This window comes from Diabrotica undecimpunctata, chromosome 6 (assembly GCF_040954645.1).
Source record: "Diabrotica undecimpunctata isolate CICGRU chromosome 6, icDiaUnde3, whole genome shotgun sequence".
Classification (NCBI taxonomy): domain Eukaryota; kingdom Metazoa; phylum Arthropoda; class Insecta; order Coleoptera; family Chrysomelidae; genus Diabrotica; species Diabrotica undecimpunctata.
Window position 1 is genome coordinate 29,682,721 of NC_092808.1, and position 19,392 is coordinate 29,702,112.

General features: G+C 34.2%; 1 protein-coding gene across 1 annotated transcript; it reads right to left on the reverse strand.

Moving 5' to 3' along the window:
* Nucleotides 1-12,329: 12,329 nt before the first annotated feature.
* On the reverse strand, nucleotides 12,330-12,728 carry LOC140444271 (uncharacterized). Its single transcript, XM_072536017.1, has one exon. The coding sequence runs from the start codon at nucleotides 12,726-12,728 to the stop codon at nucleotides 12,330-12,332; it is 399 nt and encodes a 132-aa protein (XP_072392118.1).
* Between the last annotated feature and the right edge of the window lie 6,664 nt (nucleotides 12,729-19,392).

Below are 19,392 nucleotides of genomic sequence, written 5' to 3' on the forward strand. Positions count from 1 at the left end.
TGACTAATATTATCTATGTTGTATATTATGAAAATTAAATTGAATATGTAAAAATGTTTTGTATTAAGTTTCCGTTTTTTATTCAAGTTCAACAAAAATAAAATGCACAGAATAACGAAAAAAGATTAATACGAGAGGTATTAATTAAAAGGGCACTTAACGAACTACAAGATTGGTGTATACAATGGAAGATAGCTGTCAATCCTGACAAAACACAGGTCGTCATGTACCAAAAAAGAAGAGGCGGACCAAATGAGGTTCTATCCCTATTCGATAAGCAAATCGAATGGTCAAATCAAGCCAAATACCTATGCGTAACGTTGGACAAAAAACTGACCTTGTAGCGGTTATAATTTGCCTACTACAATGGGTATCACTTACAGGGGGTTTAAACTAGGGACAGAAATTACTGGGCTGAAGATAGGGTATGCAAACAAACCGAAACGTCTGCGAACTGCCACTCTTGGTTTGGTTGGAGAGCTGGGTCGTAGTTAAGTGGATATAAGAGGGACTGGGAGGGGTAACTACAAAGAAATGAATAAAAAAATACTTTCTTCTTCAAGTGCCATCTTCGTTCCGAAGGTTGGCGATCATCAGGGCTATACGTATTTTCGAAACTGCTGACCGAAACAATTCGTTGCTGCTACAGCTATACCATTCCCGTAGATTCTTTAGCCAGGAGTTTCGTCTTCTTCCTATGGACCTTTTTCCTGCTATTTTCCCTTGCATAATTATTGAAGCAGTTCATATCTTTCGCCTCTTGTAATGTGTCCCAAGTATTGCAGTTTTCGTTTTTTGATCGTAAATATGACTTCCTTTTCTTTATTCATTCTTCTCAAGACCTCGACATTTGTGACTCTCTCGGTCCATGATATTCTCAGGATTCTGCGATACATCCACAGTTCAAATGCCTCTAATTTTTTGGTATCAATCTTTTTCAACGTCCATGACTCCATTCCGTAGAACAGCACAGAAAGTACGTAACATCTCATCAGGCGAAGTTTCATTTCAAGGCTCAAATCTCTTCCGCAGAACACTCTCTTCATTTTAGTGAATATGGATCTGGCTTTTTCTATTCTTATTTTGATTTCTGCTGAGCTATCGTTGTCTTCATTTATAAAAGTGCCTAAATATTTGTATTTGCTAACTCGATCGATAATTTCATTGTGTAAATATAAATTTTGGACATTTTGTATTGATTTCGATATTACCATAAATTTAGTTTTCTTTATGTTCAAAGATAGTCCATATTCTTCGCTGCAGTCTGCTATCTTATTCACCAATGTCTGTAGCTCTTCAAGTGTTTCTGCGATCAGAACGGTGTCGTCGGCAAATCTCAGATTGTTTAATCTAACACCATTTATTTTAATACCTACGGATTGCTCAGAGAGTGTTCTATTCATTACGTCTTCGGAATATAGATTAAACAGGGTTGGTGACAGTATACACCCTTGTCTCACACCTCGCTTTATTTCAATTTCTTCAGTGGTATTATTCTCTACTCTCACTACTGCTTTCTGATTGTAGTACATATTTGCTATTAGTCGGATGTCTCGTTTATCTAAATTCTTTTCTGTCAGGAGTCTGATTGGGTGATCATGCCGCACTTTATCAAAGGCCTTGTTGTAATCTATGAAACACATGAATACATCTTGATTTATGTCAAGACATCTTTGAGACATAACGTTCAGTGCAAACAACGCCTTTCTTGTTCCAAGTCCATTTCGGAATCCAAACTGGGTATTATTGATGTCCATTTCCAGTTTTCTGTGTACTCTAGAGTGTATAATTTTCAGAAATATTTTCAGTACATGGCTCATCAGACTGATTGTACGGTAATCACTGCATTGTTTGGCATTTATCTTTTTTGGTATAGTAACAAAGGTGGATAAAAGCCATTCTTGTGGTATTTTTCCTGATGTATAAATGCTATTGAAAAGTTTAACTAAAATGTGAATCGAGTCTTTTTCTATTGGTTTAAGGATTTCCGTTGGTATTTCATCTGGACCTGGGGCTTTACCATTTTTCATTCTTTTTAGTGCGTACATTACTTCTTCTTCCGTTATTTCTGGACCTTCGTCTCCTTGTATGTTACTTAGCTCAGATTGTTGTCTATCGTCTGCAAAAAATACTTACTTATTTGAAAAGGACGCTGTTTACAAGAATCTTCCTACTGGATGGAAAGAAATGCTTTTCTTTTCTAAAAAGATATTAAACGGGTGAAAATCTTTTTAAAGGAAATAATTCTATACTTGCTTTAGAGAGAAACGTTACATAGTTAATATTAATTCACCATAAACTGTTATTACAAATAAAAATAAGATTTAAAAACAAACTTACAATGGTGCTATTTGTAACGGTTTACAACAAGCTCCAGACGTTGGGGACACTACAGGAATTTAAATTATTATTAAATTGGAAATATATAGATTCTTCAAAGGAGCTTACATTGAGGTTAACCTTTTAAAACAAAACAAATCAAATTTATGGTTATGTACCAATTGTCAGAAAAAGATAATACTAACTGTCATATGTCGAAATGAAATATTTAACCTTTTGAAACATTAATTAAATTTTTAAAATTAATTGCATTTACCTAATATGACAATCAGCTAATCCATAAAACTTATAATTTTATTTATTACAATTTTTTAACTTGCTATGAAAGCAATTTTTTTTATTAATGAAAAATGTCTATTTCTACTTAGAAAAATGTTTAACAAAAAGTACCTTATATCACTCTGGCTGATGTATTTCCTTCAAGAAGTTTTTGGGATTAGAATTGGATCCAAAACACTGCTCTGTGCCTCTTTCAAGATGCAAATTGGTCTGAAATGACCAGGGAACACAAATAGACGATTCTTTGGAAGTTGAGCACTGAATTCGAGCCTCGGATTATCCTGGATGACAAAAAACTGCAATCTTCAAAGTTCGGCCTCTCGAACGCTCCTGCTTGAAACCACTCTCAAATTGTTGTAACGTTGCTTTAGAAATCTCCCACTACACAATACAACAAATCGGTAATTAAATTAACAAAACTGGCACATTGCATTTGATTAAATTCACCTCTTAACAAAAAAATTTGCCGGCTTTTGAAGACTACACACGCTGAATCTTTTTTCTTCAAAATCTTAATCCCAACTTAACTTGACCTAAACTTCACTCTTCGTATAGGTTCTCTGGCCTCTTACCCTCCCCTGGATCAGTTTTCGCTGCCGGCCAATCGGAATTTTTTCAATGGCGCTTTTTATAGGAATATGGACCTTAAGGGTGCTGGGATTTCAAGATTGTAGAAGTAAAACGTAAAATATGACAATTATTTAATAACGCAGTTAAAATTTCTCTTAGATGTCGCAGACATCTAAGAGATATACATATGATAAGAGATGTGTGAGCACACTAATATACGCCTCGGCCGCATCGGACACACTTGCAAATCTAACAGAAACAAAATACAAATAGTCTAGAACCATATGATCAGAGAGGCTCTCAATATACCTAAGAACGTCCCATTAAGGTATGTATTTAGGGATTCAGAACAAAAGAGAATCCTGAGAACAATTGACGAAAAAGCACAGATGATTTTCAACGATCTCAGGAACCATCCTAGTAGACTATTAAGAGAGTTGACAGACTATGACGAAAACCAAAGGACAGTACATAGGCGGCCCAGACAGCAGCTAGTTGGATATAGAGAAGACCCAGAAGAACAATGAAAAAATGATAGCCATGCAATAGTCGAATAAGTGCAGTAACAGAAAACCCAAAAAATACCCCATCCTTATATTTTATTTCTTTTATTTAGTTATTTTTATTTTTAATACTTATAACCTTCTGTTACAGCAGCCATGCAGCGCCAAACCGATACAAAAAAGTAGAGTGAATGCTGATCAGTAGCATAGACAGAAAAACTATTCAGCTAAAAGGCCCTTCAGGTAGGTCAAAACGAACAAGTTCGCGGAACCACAGCGTCGAGGTTACGTATTGACAAACGTGGGCTTAATGATCAGACCCTTCCGGTGCTCAGCCGACGAGGAGAAGAATTATTATTTTGCCAATTCGGCGGTTAAGTGACCGAGCACACACAATCCGGGCGGAGAGTCACCGACTTAAATCGGTGACTAAATGTCCGGAACACACATTTTGGGACACGTCATTTAAGTCCAAAGTCATGTAAAAATTAACTTCAGTTATTCATAGCGAGAAAATCTTTTCTAGCTACCCTTAAAATCAGGTGGCTTAACAGCATAAAGTAAAACATAGGATGTCCCATTACCCAGGGCATCCAAAGTAACTTTCGGTACAAAGCCTCCTCATTCGTTACGTCCTGCGATAAGGAGGGGTGGTTGGTTATAGCTTGGGATCAGATAGGTACTACTCCATTACGGAGTGTGACTTGTTTGAACTTTGGACATATGGGTCCCACTGTTCCATTGGAACACACATGTCACTCGGAGCTGGGGTTCTACAAAAATTGTTTTGTGTGTGTACTAGAGGGAAAAGAAAATAACTGGAACGAATTGGAGACGAACTAAATGATAGTTTTGGGAATAATAATAAATAGTTCTGAAATCAAATACGGTGTTGTAAAGAAGTAATTAGAAATACATAAATTCGATAAAAAGGAAGGTAGGTACGAAAACTAAAGAGGTAAGATAAAGAGGTAACAAAAAGAATAGAAAAGAAAATAGATTGGCAAGAATCACGACGGAGAACTTAGAGGTGGAATGGGAACTAATACAATCAGCCATGGTATAAGCAGCGGACCTTAGCATTGGGAAAACAGAAAAAGAAAAGAGAGAACACTGGTTTGATGAGGATTGCAAAAGAATCCTAGCGCAGAAGAACAACGCAAAATGTAAGATATTAGAAATAATACAGAAAAAAGTAAAGAGCATTATAAAACCAAAAGAAGAGAAGCTTAACGATTATGATGGCCAAGAAAACTATGTCTAAAAAGAGAGTAGAGACAATATATCAGAAAAAAGAAATTTTAACACTAAATAAAAGGAGGGAAGAAATATTAGAGAGATGGGAAATAAAAATACATGGATAGAAAAAAATAGACCGTGCAAAAGCTGAGAGATGCGATAATTGCGGAACGGTACTGGGAAAACATCACCAGCAGGCTAAGGAATTAAAATGTAAATGGAGAAGGCCAGACAGATATAGACTCCTACTGGACCAGAATAAAGGAAGAAATTGAATCAGCAGCGAAAGATGAAATAGAAACAGAAATTTGTGCCCTTAAAATTCATTTGGTTTGACGATGAATGCAAGAATGCAACAAAAGAAAAAAATGGAGCTTACAGAAAGATGCTTACTCGACGAACTAGAATAACTGTAGATAATTACCAGACAAAAAGAAGAGAAGAAAAGTTAACAACAAGGAAATATGTATTGAATAGATGGGTGGAATACTTTAACCAGGTACTTAATATAGAGGAAGAACAAGAAAACCTGGTAGTCGAAAGAGATGAAGTAAGGGTAACAGATGAGAGGGAGAAGGAACCACCAACGATTCTTGAAGTTAAAGATGCATATAAAAACTAGCCAGAAACAAATCACCCGGAATGGATAATCTCCCAGCTGAACTATATAAACAAGGTGGCCATGATACCATAATGGCATTACAGCAGCTTATAAAAGAAATATGGACACAGAAATCTCTCCCCAATGATTGGAATATTGGAATACTTTGCACCATACACAAAAAAGGAGATATCTTTGAATGCTCTAACCACAGAGGAATTACGCTTCTAAATGCTGCGTATAAAATATTTTCCACAGTACTATGTCACCGTAGCGTATGGCACCATATGCAGATCGGATAGTAGAAAAATACCAGGCTGGTTTCATAGGTGGTAAACCGACAACTCATCAGATTGCAACTCTGAAACAAATTTTAGAAAAAACACTGGAATAAGGCAATGATACTCATCACATATTTATAAACTACAAAGCAGCCTACGACTCTTTGAATAGAAGAGAAAAATGTTCAAAGCAATGAAAGAGCTAGGAATACCAAATAAGTTGGTAAATTTAACAAAACTAACTCTTGAAAAAGTTGAATGTAGACTACGAATTCAGGGAAAAATGTCTGAACTTTTTAAAACAAATATTCCAATATTTCTTTGGAAAAAGTAATACGTATGTCACAAATCACAACCACTGATTCAATATATAATAAATCCGTATGTAGCATTAAAAGAGTAGCTACAAAAATGGGTTTAATAATAAATACCAACAAAACGAAGTATATGAAAATAAGCACGCAACCACAAATCCTACGACCACTTGTTATAGAAAACGACGTCATCGAAGCAGTGGATGAATTTGCATACCTGAGAGTGCTCCTTAATACTGAAAATAATACTACCGCAAAGATAAACCGAAGAATTTGCACGGGTAATAGATGCTAGTTTGGGCTCAATCTCCTCCTTAAATCCACAATTATATCGAGAAATACAAAAATTAAACTCTTCAAAACAATAATACGCCCAGTTCTAACATATGGTTCAGAGACATGGACTCAAAAAACAAACAACAAAAAATAATGAAAATATGTTGGAATGTTTCGAAAAAAAAGTACTTAGGTGAATCTATGGAACAGTGAATGACAATGGAGTGTGGAGAAGGCGATACAACTTCGAACTTTATAGAATATACCAGGAACCTGATATGGTAAAATATATTAAGATAGGACATCTGAGGTGGATAGGGCATGTAATGCAGTTGGAACAAATTGACCCAACTAGAAAAACGCTTCTCGATAAACCCATTGGTCAGAGAAGAAGAGGAAGACCCAGAACAAGGTTCCTTTATAACATCTATGAAGACAGGAGCAATATGGGAATACGTGCTTGACGGAAAAAGGCGATGGATAGGGACGACTAGAGAAAAATTCTTAATGAGTCTAGGACCCACGCAGGTTTGAAAACCAGAATGATAATGATGAAATAAAAATACTGAGATAGATCTTCTTCACTTGGCATGAAAAAGACTGAAGATGAGTGGAATAAAATGAACAGCAAATAATCAATGGAGATGTATAATAATCCATCATCACCGATTTTATCAAATCACAAAGGATCCGATTCTTGGTACATGTCGAAAGAATGCACAGCAATCGAATGCCTAAATTTGTGTTGCACAGAAGCATTGATTATAAAACACCCCCATGTGTGGTTTATAATCAATGACAGAAGGTTGATTGGACAAGACGACGGCGCAGGCCGAGAAAGAGATGGCGGAAAAAAGTGAAGGAAAACTTAAAATGCATGAAAAAAAAGCACTGGAAGAAAAATGCGCAAAATAGGAGTGAATCAATCACAATAAGACATAAAAAATTACGTTATGTAATATTTTTTTATATGTAGATTATGCAATTGCAGTGCAATAAATATATATTTAAAATTATGTAATAATAGGTATGCAATTGCAAAACAATCTATTTTTGAAAAACTTAAAACTTGATTAAAAAAAATTAAGAATGTGGCTATCACCTAATGGAAGTTCATCTAAATTCCGAAACTTTTATTCCGTTAGAAGAAGTGAAGTATTAAAAGAAGTTTAAAAATCGACGTAACAGTTGACAGAGGGGGGTAACACCACTTTATTTTCTCACTGTATAATAAATATAAGATATAATATTAATTTGAAGTATTCCATGTAACAGATGGACCTTCTAATGGATGGTTGACTTTTACGGTTTATTTTTTTCATGCGGGTTCAAGATTACCGACAATTGTTAACATCCCTCTTTTATCAATTAACACATAAAACTCGGCGCCGTTGCTACTAAATATAAAAATCTCTCTATTTTACTATTTAAAAATAGTTTATAGTCCAGTAAAAACAAAAAAAAATAATATGTATGATCTATAGGTATTAATTTTGCGGTAAAGTAATAGAACAAACAATGAATTTTACAAAGCAAACGGAAAATGAAGTAAGATGCCAAGCTACAGAAGCTAATAAAGTCGCAAGTTGCCTAAAGGACATAATCTAGAAAGAAATATTTTGATGACATAAAAACTAAAATGTACAGGATAACAATACGTCCCATTATGACGTACACTCATCATCTTACATCACATGGAGGCGATGGTCGTTCCTTGGGGTTTTTAGGCTCTAAAGTTTTACATGGTGTTTAGGCCAGCCACACGGATAACTCCTCAAAATGTCCAATTATATCTAATATCGTTACTTCCTAGTTTTTGTTCTTTGAGGTATCTTCCTAGTTTTTGTTCTTTGAGGTATAGTTAACCACGTTTTTCTTTGCTTTCCCTGTTTTTACCATTCTTGTATTCTTAGTTCTTTTAAATCCTGGTTAATACCATCAATCCATTCCTTTCTGTGTGCCTACCTTTCAGCCTCTTCTTGTTAAATTCTTTTCTAAGTACTGTTTATGTATTTCTAAACTTCTAAACTTATTAAATACTACGCTAAAACTTACAACTAAAATTTTACAAGTGCTAATAAATCAGAGGATAAGTTCAACAGATGAACAACAAGGTTTTCGTAGTGAAAGATCGTATACAGATACAATATTCGTTATAAAGCAAATTACTGAGAACTCTTCTTTGTCAACCATTTTCCATCCACTCATGAAGGTAGGTCTCTCCCAATTGCTTCCATATTTCTCTATCTTGCGCCAATCTAATACACCGTTTGCCTACCACTGCTCTTATGTCATCTACCCATCTCTTTTGAGGTCTTCCCATGCTTCTTGTTGTCGCCCTTGGCCTCCATTCTAGAATTCTCCTTGTCCACCTGTTGTCATTATATCGGGCTACGTGATCTGCCTAGCGCCATTTCATTTTTGTAATTTCTTCCATAATATCCCTAATCTTCGTTCTACGTCTTATCTCGGTGTTTCTAATCTTATCTCTTAGTGATATTCCAAGCATTATTCGTTCCATTGCTCAGAAGAGCAAAGAGACTGAGAAATTACTAATAGACCAGGATTTCTGTGTCTGAATGACTTCAAGAAAGCGTTTGACAGAGTAAGACTCAGACAGAATAGATGGACAACTTACAGAATATATAGAAATAGGCAGTGGAATAAAACAAGGGGATTCATTGAGCCATATGCTTTTTAATTTGATCATGGATGAAATCATCAAAAGCGTAAACAAAGGAAGAGGATACAGAATGGGAAACAAAGAAATAAAAATACTCTGCTACGCAGACGACGAAATATTGATAGCGCAAGATGAAGATAGTCTGCAAAGACTGGTCCAGAGATGTAACATAAGAGCAAAAGAATTTAATATAACAATCTCATCTCAGAAAACTAAAACAATAGTAGTCAGCAAAGAACCAACCAGATATAAAATAGAAATTGATGGCATTAGTATTGAACAAGTAATGGAAATAAAATACCTGGAAATTACACTGTCTAGCTATGGAGACCTGGACAAAGAAGTGAGAGATCAAGTACAAAAAGCCAACAGACTGGCAGGATGCCTTAATAACACTGGATGGCGAAACAAACACATTAACACTGAGATGAAATCAAGAATTTATAAAGCCAGTGTAAGACCAATAATGACATATGCCTCAGAAACAAGACATGACACAGCCACAACGCAAAGGCTACTGGAAACGGCAGAGATGACAGTACCGAGAAGAATTACAGGAAATACGCTGAGAGATCGAAAAAGAAGTGACGATATTAGAAGAAAATGTAACGTACAGTGTATAAATGAATGGACACAAAAAGAAAAAAAGAATGGAATAACCACATAAGCAGAATGGAGGAGACACTTGTCGTCAAAATAGCAAGAGATCAGTCACCGATCGGCAGAATAAATATCTGAGCGCAAAAGATGGAGAGACAACCTTCCATAGAGGTATTAATCCGTCAATGAACAAGCAGAATTGCTTATAAAGAGGAAGAAGAAGAAGAAGATATTGTTTAGTCTTCCTTCTACTATTTTGCTAAATATTTTGTATCCAACGTTCTGTATTGATAGCCACCTCTTCTCGGGGGTGAAAAAGCACATGTTCAAAATAAGTCCGGAAATCGACTAATTCTAAGCAACTTTTATTTTATAGGGTTTCTTCAATACTTTCTGAGCTATTTGCGAGTGAAAATAAAATTTCACTTTTCAAAATAAAAACTTTTCAGAACGTTTTTCACAAATAACTCAAAAAGTATTTATCGAAAAAAATGTTGTTAGCAAAAATGACTAAAGAACAAAGCACTTTTCGGAGAAATTTCAACAAAACTTTTTTAAAGTGTTTAAAAAAAGCATTATTTTTGTTTTTTTTTTTAGTTTCTAGCGTCAAAACTAACCAAGTTACGCTCAAAATAAAGTTGGTCCCTTTTTTTTTGGTAAAAATATCGTGAAAATCACCCCCTAATTATCACTCCAAATAAAATTAGTCGTTACCGTTTTACAATTTATTTAATGTATGTATTGTTTAAATGATCTGTAAGTTTGACCTTTTCAAAGTGCTTATTTTTGGAAACAATTGGTTTTAAAGTAAAAGAAAAATTTTTCAAATTTTGAAAAAATGCCTTTTTTGCAAAACTTAAAAAGTATTAGTGATACAAAAAATCTTAAAAAGTAAAAAAATGTAGGTTTTGCTTTTAAGAACATTTTGGTTTTTTTTTCTGTGAGACAAAAATTGGTTTTTTAATTTCGTTTTTGGATTTTCTTAATCACTATCTCCTGTACTTCCATCTCATGTCCAATCTGATCATTTAATATTCGTTGAAAAGTCTTGATATCTTGCATCTTCGTGAACAATCCACATTTTATCTGGTATTTGAGTCGATATTTGGAGCTTATGTAACGACGTTATGTACGACGTCATAGTTTATAGATGGGCAGCAACACATTCTGAGAATATAGTACATTCTTGGTAGATATTTTGGAAATCTTTCTGTGGAATTCACCACGTATTTCGTTTTTCATGCATTAATTTATAGGTCTACGTATAATGATCATATGGCCCCTGCAACGTAAACTCCATAGGGGGAGTTTATATTTACATATTTATTCTTCTGCCTTCTCTTAAGATTTATTTTTTTATAGGAATATATCAACTAACTGTAAATTCTCTATATTTGACTCGTAAACTGGTCTAATGAAACATACACTAAGCCCTCACTTTAATTCGAGCGTACCACCCTCCTTCCCACATGTAACCACCATCAAATTGGATTAGTCAATTAAGGGAAAGTGAATCATGTCTGGAACTAGAAGTGGAAGTGAAGGGCAAGAAAACATCTGCTAGGAAACAGCGAAAATTGTTGCTGGTTTCATCACTTGTATCGATCAACCTGTTATCAATCTGGAAATAGGGAGAGAGGCACGGAAAATTATTTTTTCTACTTTCTTTAGACAGTCGGGCGTCGAGTAACTAGGCGGAAGTTGGATTATAGTAGGAAGGCTTAGGAACAAAACACGTTCAGTTATTGTATGATGTCAGATATTTCGTATTAAAATGTAAAAAATCGCTTGTCTAGAGTGGCATAAAAATTCAATATCAGTGACTATCATATACACGAGCTCTTAAATGTACTAAGCAACAGCGAATTGGGGCTGAAATCAGAAACGTGAGAAAAAAATAGTGACTATAATAATTTTAATTTGCCTTATAATCGAAATTTCAAAGCAAAGATAAAGTATAATTCTCATTAAAATCGGTTGGGCTTAATCCCATATAATAATATCTGTATAATTTTAATGTCTTGCAACAATTATCTTACTGGTGAAGCAGACAATACTACAAACATCATATCGTAAGTTATTAGGAACTAATCTTTCACCATTGAACACTTTAGTAATCTCTATCTAACAGAAAAAAGAACATTAACCAAGGAGCCCTTTCACTTACTTGTCTCTATATCCCCATCACACTCTCTCTTAATGTGTTGGGTATCCTTTCTTTCTCATATATCCTATTCATCATTAACACAAAATATCAACCCCTTCTTTTCCTAGAGCCTTATAAACCTCCACCGATATTCCATCAGGTCTTACTGCCTTCCCACCATTCTTCATCCTATTTAACGCCTCAACAACTTCATCTCTCGCTATCTCCGGTATTACATTCTCATGGGATCGCTCATCCTCTGTCTCTCCTCTGGTGTTCTTCATTTAGCAACTTTCTAAAATACTCATACCATTTTTGCTTTATTTTTACATCAGTTCTCAACACTTTTCCATCAGCACTCTTAATCTGCCGCACGTGGGTTAAGTCCTTTGATAACTTGTCCCATGCTTTATCAATGCTGTATATCATTTTCATCTCCTCCTATGTTTCCAACACTTCATACAACTGTGTCATACCTCTTCTAGTCTTTATTCTCTCTAACCTTCTGTAACACTTTCACCCCTTATCACTTTACAGTTAATACCATCTTTCAGTTGACTTCTATACTGCACAAAAACATACTGGTCTTCAGAATTCATAAAGAACGTATTAATGATAGCCAAATCCCATGCCACCGCAAAGTCAATCACACTATTTCCTTCATCATTTTTTATTCCCATCCCCAAACTGCCATGAACTTTTTCTATTCCCGCTCCTTCTCCACTAATATGTCCATTCAAATCACCTCCAATAAATTTTTTTTCAATTAAGGCCACTCCACACCCTACCTGTGGGGCGTAGGCACATATGATGCTCATGTTGGTATTGGCTGTATTCAGTTGGACACTCATTATTCTATCACTTCTCTGGTTACCTTTACAAGATGTTCCTTCCATTTGTGGTTCAAAATAATACCCACTCCATTTCTGCCGTGACCGTTCGAACCACTATATATTAACTTGCATTCATCTTCAAGATCTCTCGACTAATTACCTTTTCAACGAGTTTTCTGCACACAAAGTACATCAATTCTTCTCCCCTGCATGAAATCGCGTGCTCTCTTCCTTTACCTGTCATGCTTCTGACATAAAGAGTTGCAACTCGTCGATTATCACTGCGCCGACCTGTCGATTTCTCTCTGATGTCTTTTTCAGGTCTTCCAGGGTCTCAGTCTCCTGAGCACCTAAGTCTCCAGACACTACTACACTGTTCACCAGTCACTGCACTGCTGCTGCTGGGGGCAGCAGACTTATCATTTCTACCGTAGATAATTAAGTGGTTTGGGTGAAGATTTCTGACGGCCGGATTTTGATTGGAAGCTGAAACGCACGATATTTTCTTTATGAGAGGTCTCTATGTCAAAGGTAACCGAGCGCAGTCACCTCTTTTATTTAGAAAACATGGTCTTTTTAGCCTTTTTTTCAATCCCTATGGCTTCTCGGATAATTCTTGGTTTATAGAAACTAATGGGGGCTATGGTTCTAGAGTTTTCAAAATGAATTTTACGACTTGAAGCAATTACTAATTTTATTGAGAATAAGCCACAATTTAAGTTTAAATTAAGTTTATTGACGTTTCAATTTCCACTTCGGAAATTATTCTGTGTGATATAATTTTTTTTGCTTTGTTAATTACACTAAAGTTTTTTGCATGTCTGTTCTTTGAACTCTTTTTTAACGTTTACAAAACTGACTTAAAACTGAACGTTTTATACTTTTAATTTATATTGTTTATAAATTAAGCTATTTCCCTCACTTCCTCCATCATATTAATGCTGCATAATTTTTGTAAGGTTAACCATGTGCAATTTTGTTGTATCTATAGATGTATAGATGTTTGCTTATTTAAATAACTGTAAATAAATTATTGTAGATGAAGTGATGTGTATAAATTTCATACACAAAACGTCTTCAATAATAGGATGAAGTAGCTGATATCCTTTCTTTTATTCTCCAACTGTTAACCGAAAACCTTGCACTATCTTAATGAACCAAATTTAGTGTATATATATATATATATATATATATATATATATATATATATATATATATATATACAGAAAAGAACTTTAATCTTTGCAGATAAGTTAAATAGTAAACTCTTAAATATTGGGGAAATCTGCAAGAAAGACTCTAATGAGTATCAATTGTTTCGCCGAACGTTTTCGCCAAAGAGAATTAATTTGGCTTCTTCAGGACTGAAAGAGAATAAATTATAATTAGCTACCATATATTATCTATTAAAAACATTATTGATCTTACCGTAACTTAGAATTGTAGAGTTAGAATATTAAAAAAAAACTTTGCTAGTAACAACATAATGGTGTTTTTTGTTACTATGTGCAAAAAAAGTTTTTTTAACGTTGGAAATGTATGGTAGCTTTGAACTTAAAACGTAAATTAACCTTGGGTAAACCTTTACATTTTAAGTTCAAAGCTCTTTGGCGAAAACGTTCGGCGAAACAATTGATACTCATTAGAGTCTTTCTTGCAGATTTCCCCAATATTTAAGAGTTTACTATATATATATATATATATATATATATATATATATTTATATTTGTACTAAAGTGCTGTTTAAATTTTGACCTCTAGATAACCTTCTGTTTATGACATTTTCGATCACTATGATGATAACGGTAGAACTATTACAAGGAAAGTGAAAGGAACCGATTTTGTGGTTGACACATATGGATTGTTCCGTAGTCCCTACGGCTTTTCAAAACATTTAAGGCTCATGCAACGTGTAATTTTGCAATTCGGTAAAATACATCTAATACACCTGCAAATATTTAACAAAATGCAGGGATATGACGGTTTTTGGCGTTTAAAATCCCCAATACCGATGATGAAATCACGCACTATTAAGTTGGTCATAATGTGAGCTGCCATGGGACAAATTATCGTATATGCTTATTCTTTATTCATGAATGTCATCCTCTATTGTATATTTGGCGGTGCATCTAAAGATCGGTAAACAAGTTTATTTTACTCCATCTAACATCATTTCCAGCGATAACATGGACCAGTTTTTTTTCCATTTTCCAAAGTGATACATTTGCACGAAAGTTGCTCTACTCTGCGATTCCATGTTATTACAATTGGAACGCTCCAACGAAGAAATTTTGACGTAGGAAGCAAGGCGCAACGGTTCCTGATCATCAAAAGGTGTGTTCTACTGATGCTCTTGGTCACATTTACACAGTTCATCCGAGGAGCGATAAATGTTTCTACTTACGGTTGTTGCTTGTGTGTGTAGGTCGACATTTTATGTAATTTAAATTACTTTGAACGGTGTATTGTGTCAATCATTACAAGCTCAATTTGTTTAAAAACGATAAATATTGGCACATGTCAATCGCTAAAACAAATGTTTCTGTATGTCCAAGTCAGAGACGCTTATTTATAATGATTAATGATTATTTCGGCATGCTTCCCATCGAATTCACTTGAACTGTGGAACAAGTACAAGGATGACATATCAGATTTTATTTTATATCGAATTCGTGTCAGCTTGCGTTTGTTACTCAAGTTTGAAATCCCATCGCCAAATCGAATATGATCTAGATGCATTAAACCAATTAGTTCGAACCAATGTAAAAATGTTAAACAGAAAGAAGTGTTCTTTTTCACGTGCCATATCAGAATTATCCGACGTGGGCAATCATCTTTGTGAAAGCTTCTTGATCTTCTGTCACATGGTGTAAGTCTTGAATTTGATATCTGAGACTATTCACGAATGTTTTTTAACCAAAAACCTTAGTTTAGTCATGATGATAAACAAATTACAAGGCTAATTATTGAATGTTAGTGAAGTGAGTGTAGAAAATAGTTGTCTCTCTCATGGTCAAATCTATGTGTAGCATGTTCACCAGAAAGTTTTAAAACACATTTGTGATTAGTACTTTGAAAAGATAACTCCATTATCTAATTATCGTCTTAGACTTGTTTGAAAGGGTTGAAAAGTGGATTTAAGTATTCATATTTTTCGGCCCTTCCTCGCATTTCTACATTTTTGGTAGACTGGTGCATATTTCATCTTTCTGCCTTAGTATTGGATGTCCAGGTTATCACTCTGTTTCTTGTTCTTCGTGTACTCCACTTCCTCTTCCGTGTGTTTTTTCCGAACGGTATATATTCGTTGTCTTCATTTTGATTATGAATTAATTAAGTTTTGATATCTTTTTTTCTTATTTGATTTAACCATCTTATCATTTGCGATGTGATATTAATCTTGTCTAACCTACTCTACAATTTAACGTAATCTAATCTACTAATCATTTAAAAGATATTGTAAAAATACTAAAAAACCGTCTATTTTGCATCTAATAGCCCAATAAAATTTTATTATACCTTTAATGAAGCTATGGCGCCACAAACATTTTTATCATTAAATAAATTACCCAGGTTTAACAAATTTTTATGAGCTGTGTTTATTTCTACTAAACATGCACTTTACTTCTCCCCTTGATGGAATGGATTACTATGTACATTGTAATGCAGCGAATAAACGATGATTCACGTTTTTCCAAATCCCACTCAAATCCCTATTTAGGGTGTATATTCTCAATATTACTTTAATTTCCTGTTTCTTTGCGACACAACAAGGACAAGGGGACTTTCAGGAAAAGCTGCTCCCCTTCCCATAGGAATGCAAAGAAATACGGTAATGATCGATAAAGTTGACATGAAGTAAACAGATACACTCTGGTAATAATATTGATAAATCCTTAGGTTAAGTTGAACGGAAAACATCAAATTAAGTACTTTTTGTCGCTGAAACCTAACAAAACTATGCCAAATTTGGCAATTTGGATAATTTTCTAGATAATAATAAGTTCACTTTTGTACTTTATTTTAAAAATAAAAATAAACTAATTTTCTATAAAATAATTATGAAGTTTGTCTGTCAATAATCTGATATAAGTCCTTTGCTATGAGTAATAGCGATGTCCCTCTATATTCCCGGTCTTCTGTGTCATAAAAATGTATGGAAATTCTTACAAATTTAGAGTAGGACGGTTAAAATATTATTGTAGGATATCTTATGAATTAGTGATTTTTTCTTTTTTCTGACAAACTTTTTAAGTCTGTTTTTTTTTTAATATTCACGAAATAGCGCTATTAATTTACTTTTATTAAATCTGCTGTCAACTAGAAAGTTCCGATTGTTGCTCTATCGTGCCGATATGCACAAGAATGTGCATATCGCTCCAATGACCCTCAACAATGTTAAAGTTTGGTAGAAATTATTTTGAACCTAATTTAATTAACTACGGTTCTGTGGTATTTGTATAAACCGAAGACGCAATAGAGCAATGTAATGAGACAATTTTCTTATAATACTGCAGATGTCTGCCTTCGAAACATTAAAGTGATCACCAGTCTATATTTGAAATCATTTGAAATAAAAAACGAAGAGCAATTAAAAGAAAAAGTGTTATAATATTGGTCTACTAATGTTGTAGATAATCTAAACCTAGTTTTAACATTTAAAATGCAAATCACAAATTCAATAAAAGAGTTTCTAAGTTACAAAGTTTCCTATCGTTTTTGTGCTTTTGTTTATTATTTGTGAGTTTAAATAGAGCTTTTTTATGTAATCTTCAAATCTATAAAGAGCAAATATATAACATGTTTTCTTGTTAGGTAATAAACTTTGTTATTAAAAATTAAACCCTAAACGTTTTTGGAACATACGTGAAATCGTTTTTAAAATGTTTTGTTTGTAAAAGTTTTTAAGATTTAACATCCTTTTCCAATCCAGTTCACCCTTCAGAATATGTACAAATCTATTCTAAAAAAGGTTCAATCTTTTTTCTAACATTCCTTAAATTGAAAGAGACATTGATTTACGGCAGCTTTCCCCTTTTAAGATCGCGACTTAAAAATTTAAGCTGATAGACTTTACAAGTTTTCACGTTCGGAATATCTTTCTACATTTACCGACGGCACCCTTCTTAGTCTCTTGAAATTATTGCTTTGTATAGCTTGGTTTACATTATTGACAAATTAAGGTCTAGACTGTTTCGTTCGCACGCTATTTCTGGTTTTATAGTTTGAAGGATTATGAACCAAATACGTAATTTGAATAAAAAAAATAAATAAATCAATAATTGTTCTAATTCTTGTCGTCATCCTCATTTTTTTTCAGGCATCGTAGTGGTCTCCCTTTAAATTACGTCTTCAATTTTTTTTGCCTATATTTTTTATACAGTGTGTAAAAGCCAAATGGAATAAATTCATTATTTAGGTTACTGTACATATTTATAAAAAATCCCGAAACACGTTAAATTTAAATTATAACATTCTTTAGCGTGAAAATGCAACCCCTACCTTCAACCCCCTTAGAATGACAGGTACAACCCCCAATTTTTAAAATAGGAAGTATAGGCTTGTGATATATCGTTTGAAAGGTCTTTTCATTCTCCATTCAAAAATGTTGTCGCTTTCAAGTTTATTAAGATTAATTAAGATAAAATAAATTAAAATCATGTGGTTACCGAAATTCGCTAAAATATACTCAAAACTTATTTCCCGTTTAGGTCTTGATAATGAGAAAGTGAACAAAAACCATAGCAATGTGGTTTTTAGATGGTAACCATTAAAAAACTTTAAAGAATTTCCGTGGCAACGTTATTTTAACACGCATTAGTAAATTGTTTTATTTAAGTTGTCAGTATTTTAATTTAAGTAAAAAGTTCGTTCAATTCAATTCTGAAAAATGGTTAGATTAACAGAAATGCATAAAATAAAAATTTTACAAATGATTGGTTACGGAGATAACACCCGAACACAACGGGAAGTAACTCGCCTATTTCATGAGAATTTTACCGCCTATATCCCAGGAACAATAAGTAAAATAGAGAAGCAGTTTCGCGAGTTTGGTCATGTAAGGCAGATAAAAAAAGCAGCTGCCTATGCACTGAGTGATGAACTCAAATTAGATGTGTTGCTTGAGTTTCAGGAAAATCCACATACATCGAGTAGACAGGCATCCACTACATTCAATGCTAGCCATACATCGATAGTAAACATATTAAAAGAAAATAAATTGCATCCCTATAAGATGATACCTACTCAGGAGCTCATGGAAGACGATTTTGATAGGAGAACTTTTTTTTGTGAGCAAATGATGGACATGTTGGATAACAATATTATCCAATTAGAAGACGTTATGTTTTCTGATGAGTGTACTTTTTCACTTAACGGTCATGCTAATCGGCAAAATTGCCGCTACTGGGCCACGGAAAATCCTCACTGGATGAGAGAAGAACACACTCAATACTCTCAAAAGGTTAATGTTTGGGCAGGGATTGTAGGAAACAATATCATTGGTCCCTTTTTCATTGAGGGCAACTTGAATGGCAACAATTATTTGGCACTACTTCAAAATGATGTCATTCCAACGTTGGCAAATTTATATCCTGATCCAGGAAACCCTCAAGTTCCAGCGAATACGATATGGTTTCAGCAGGATGGAGCACCACCACATTACCAACTTAATGTCCGGCAGTACCTCGATACAATATTTCCCAATCGGTGGATAGGGAGGCGAGGA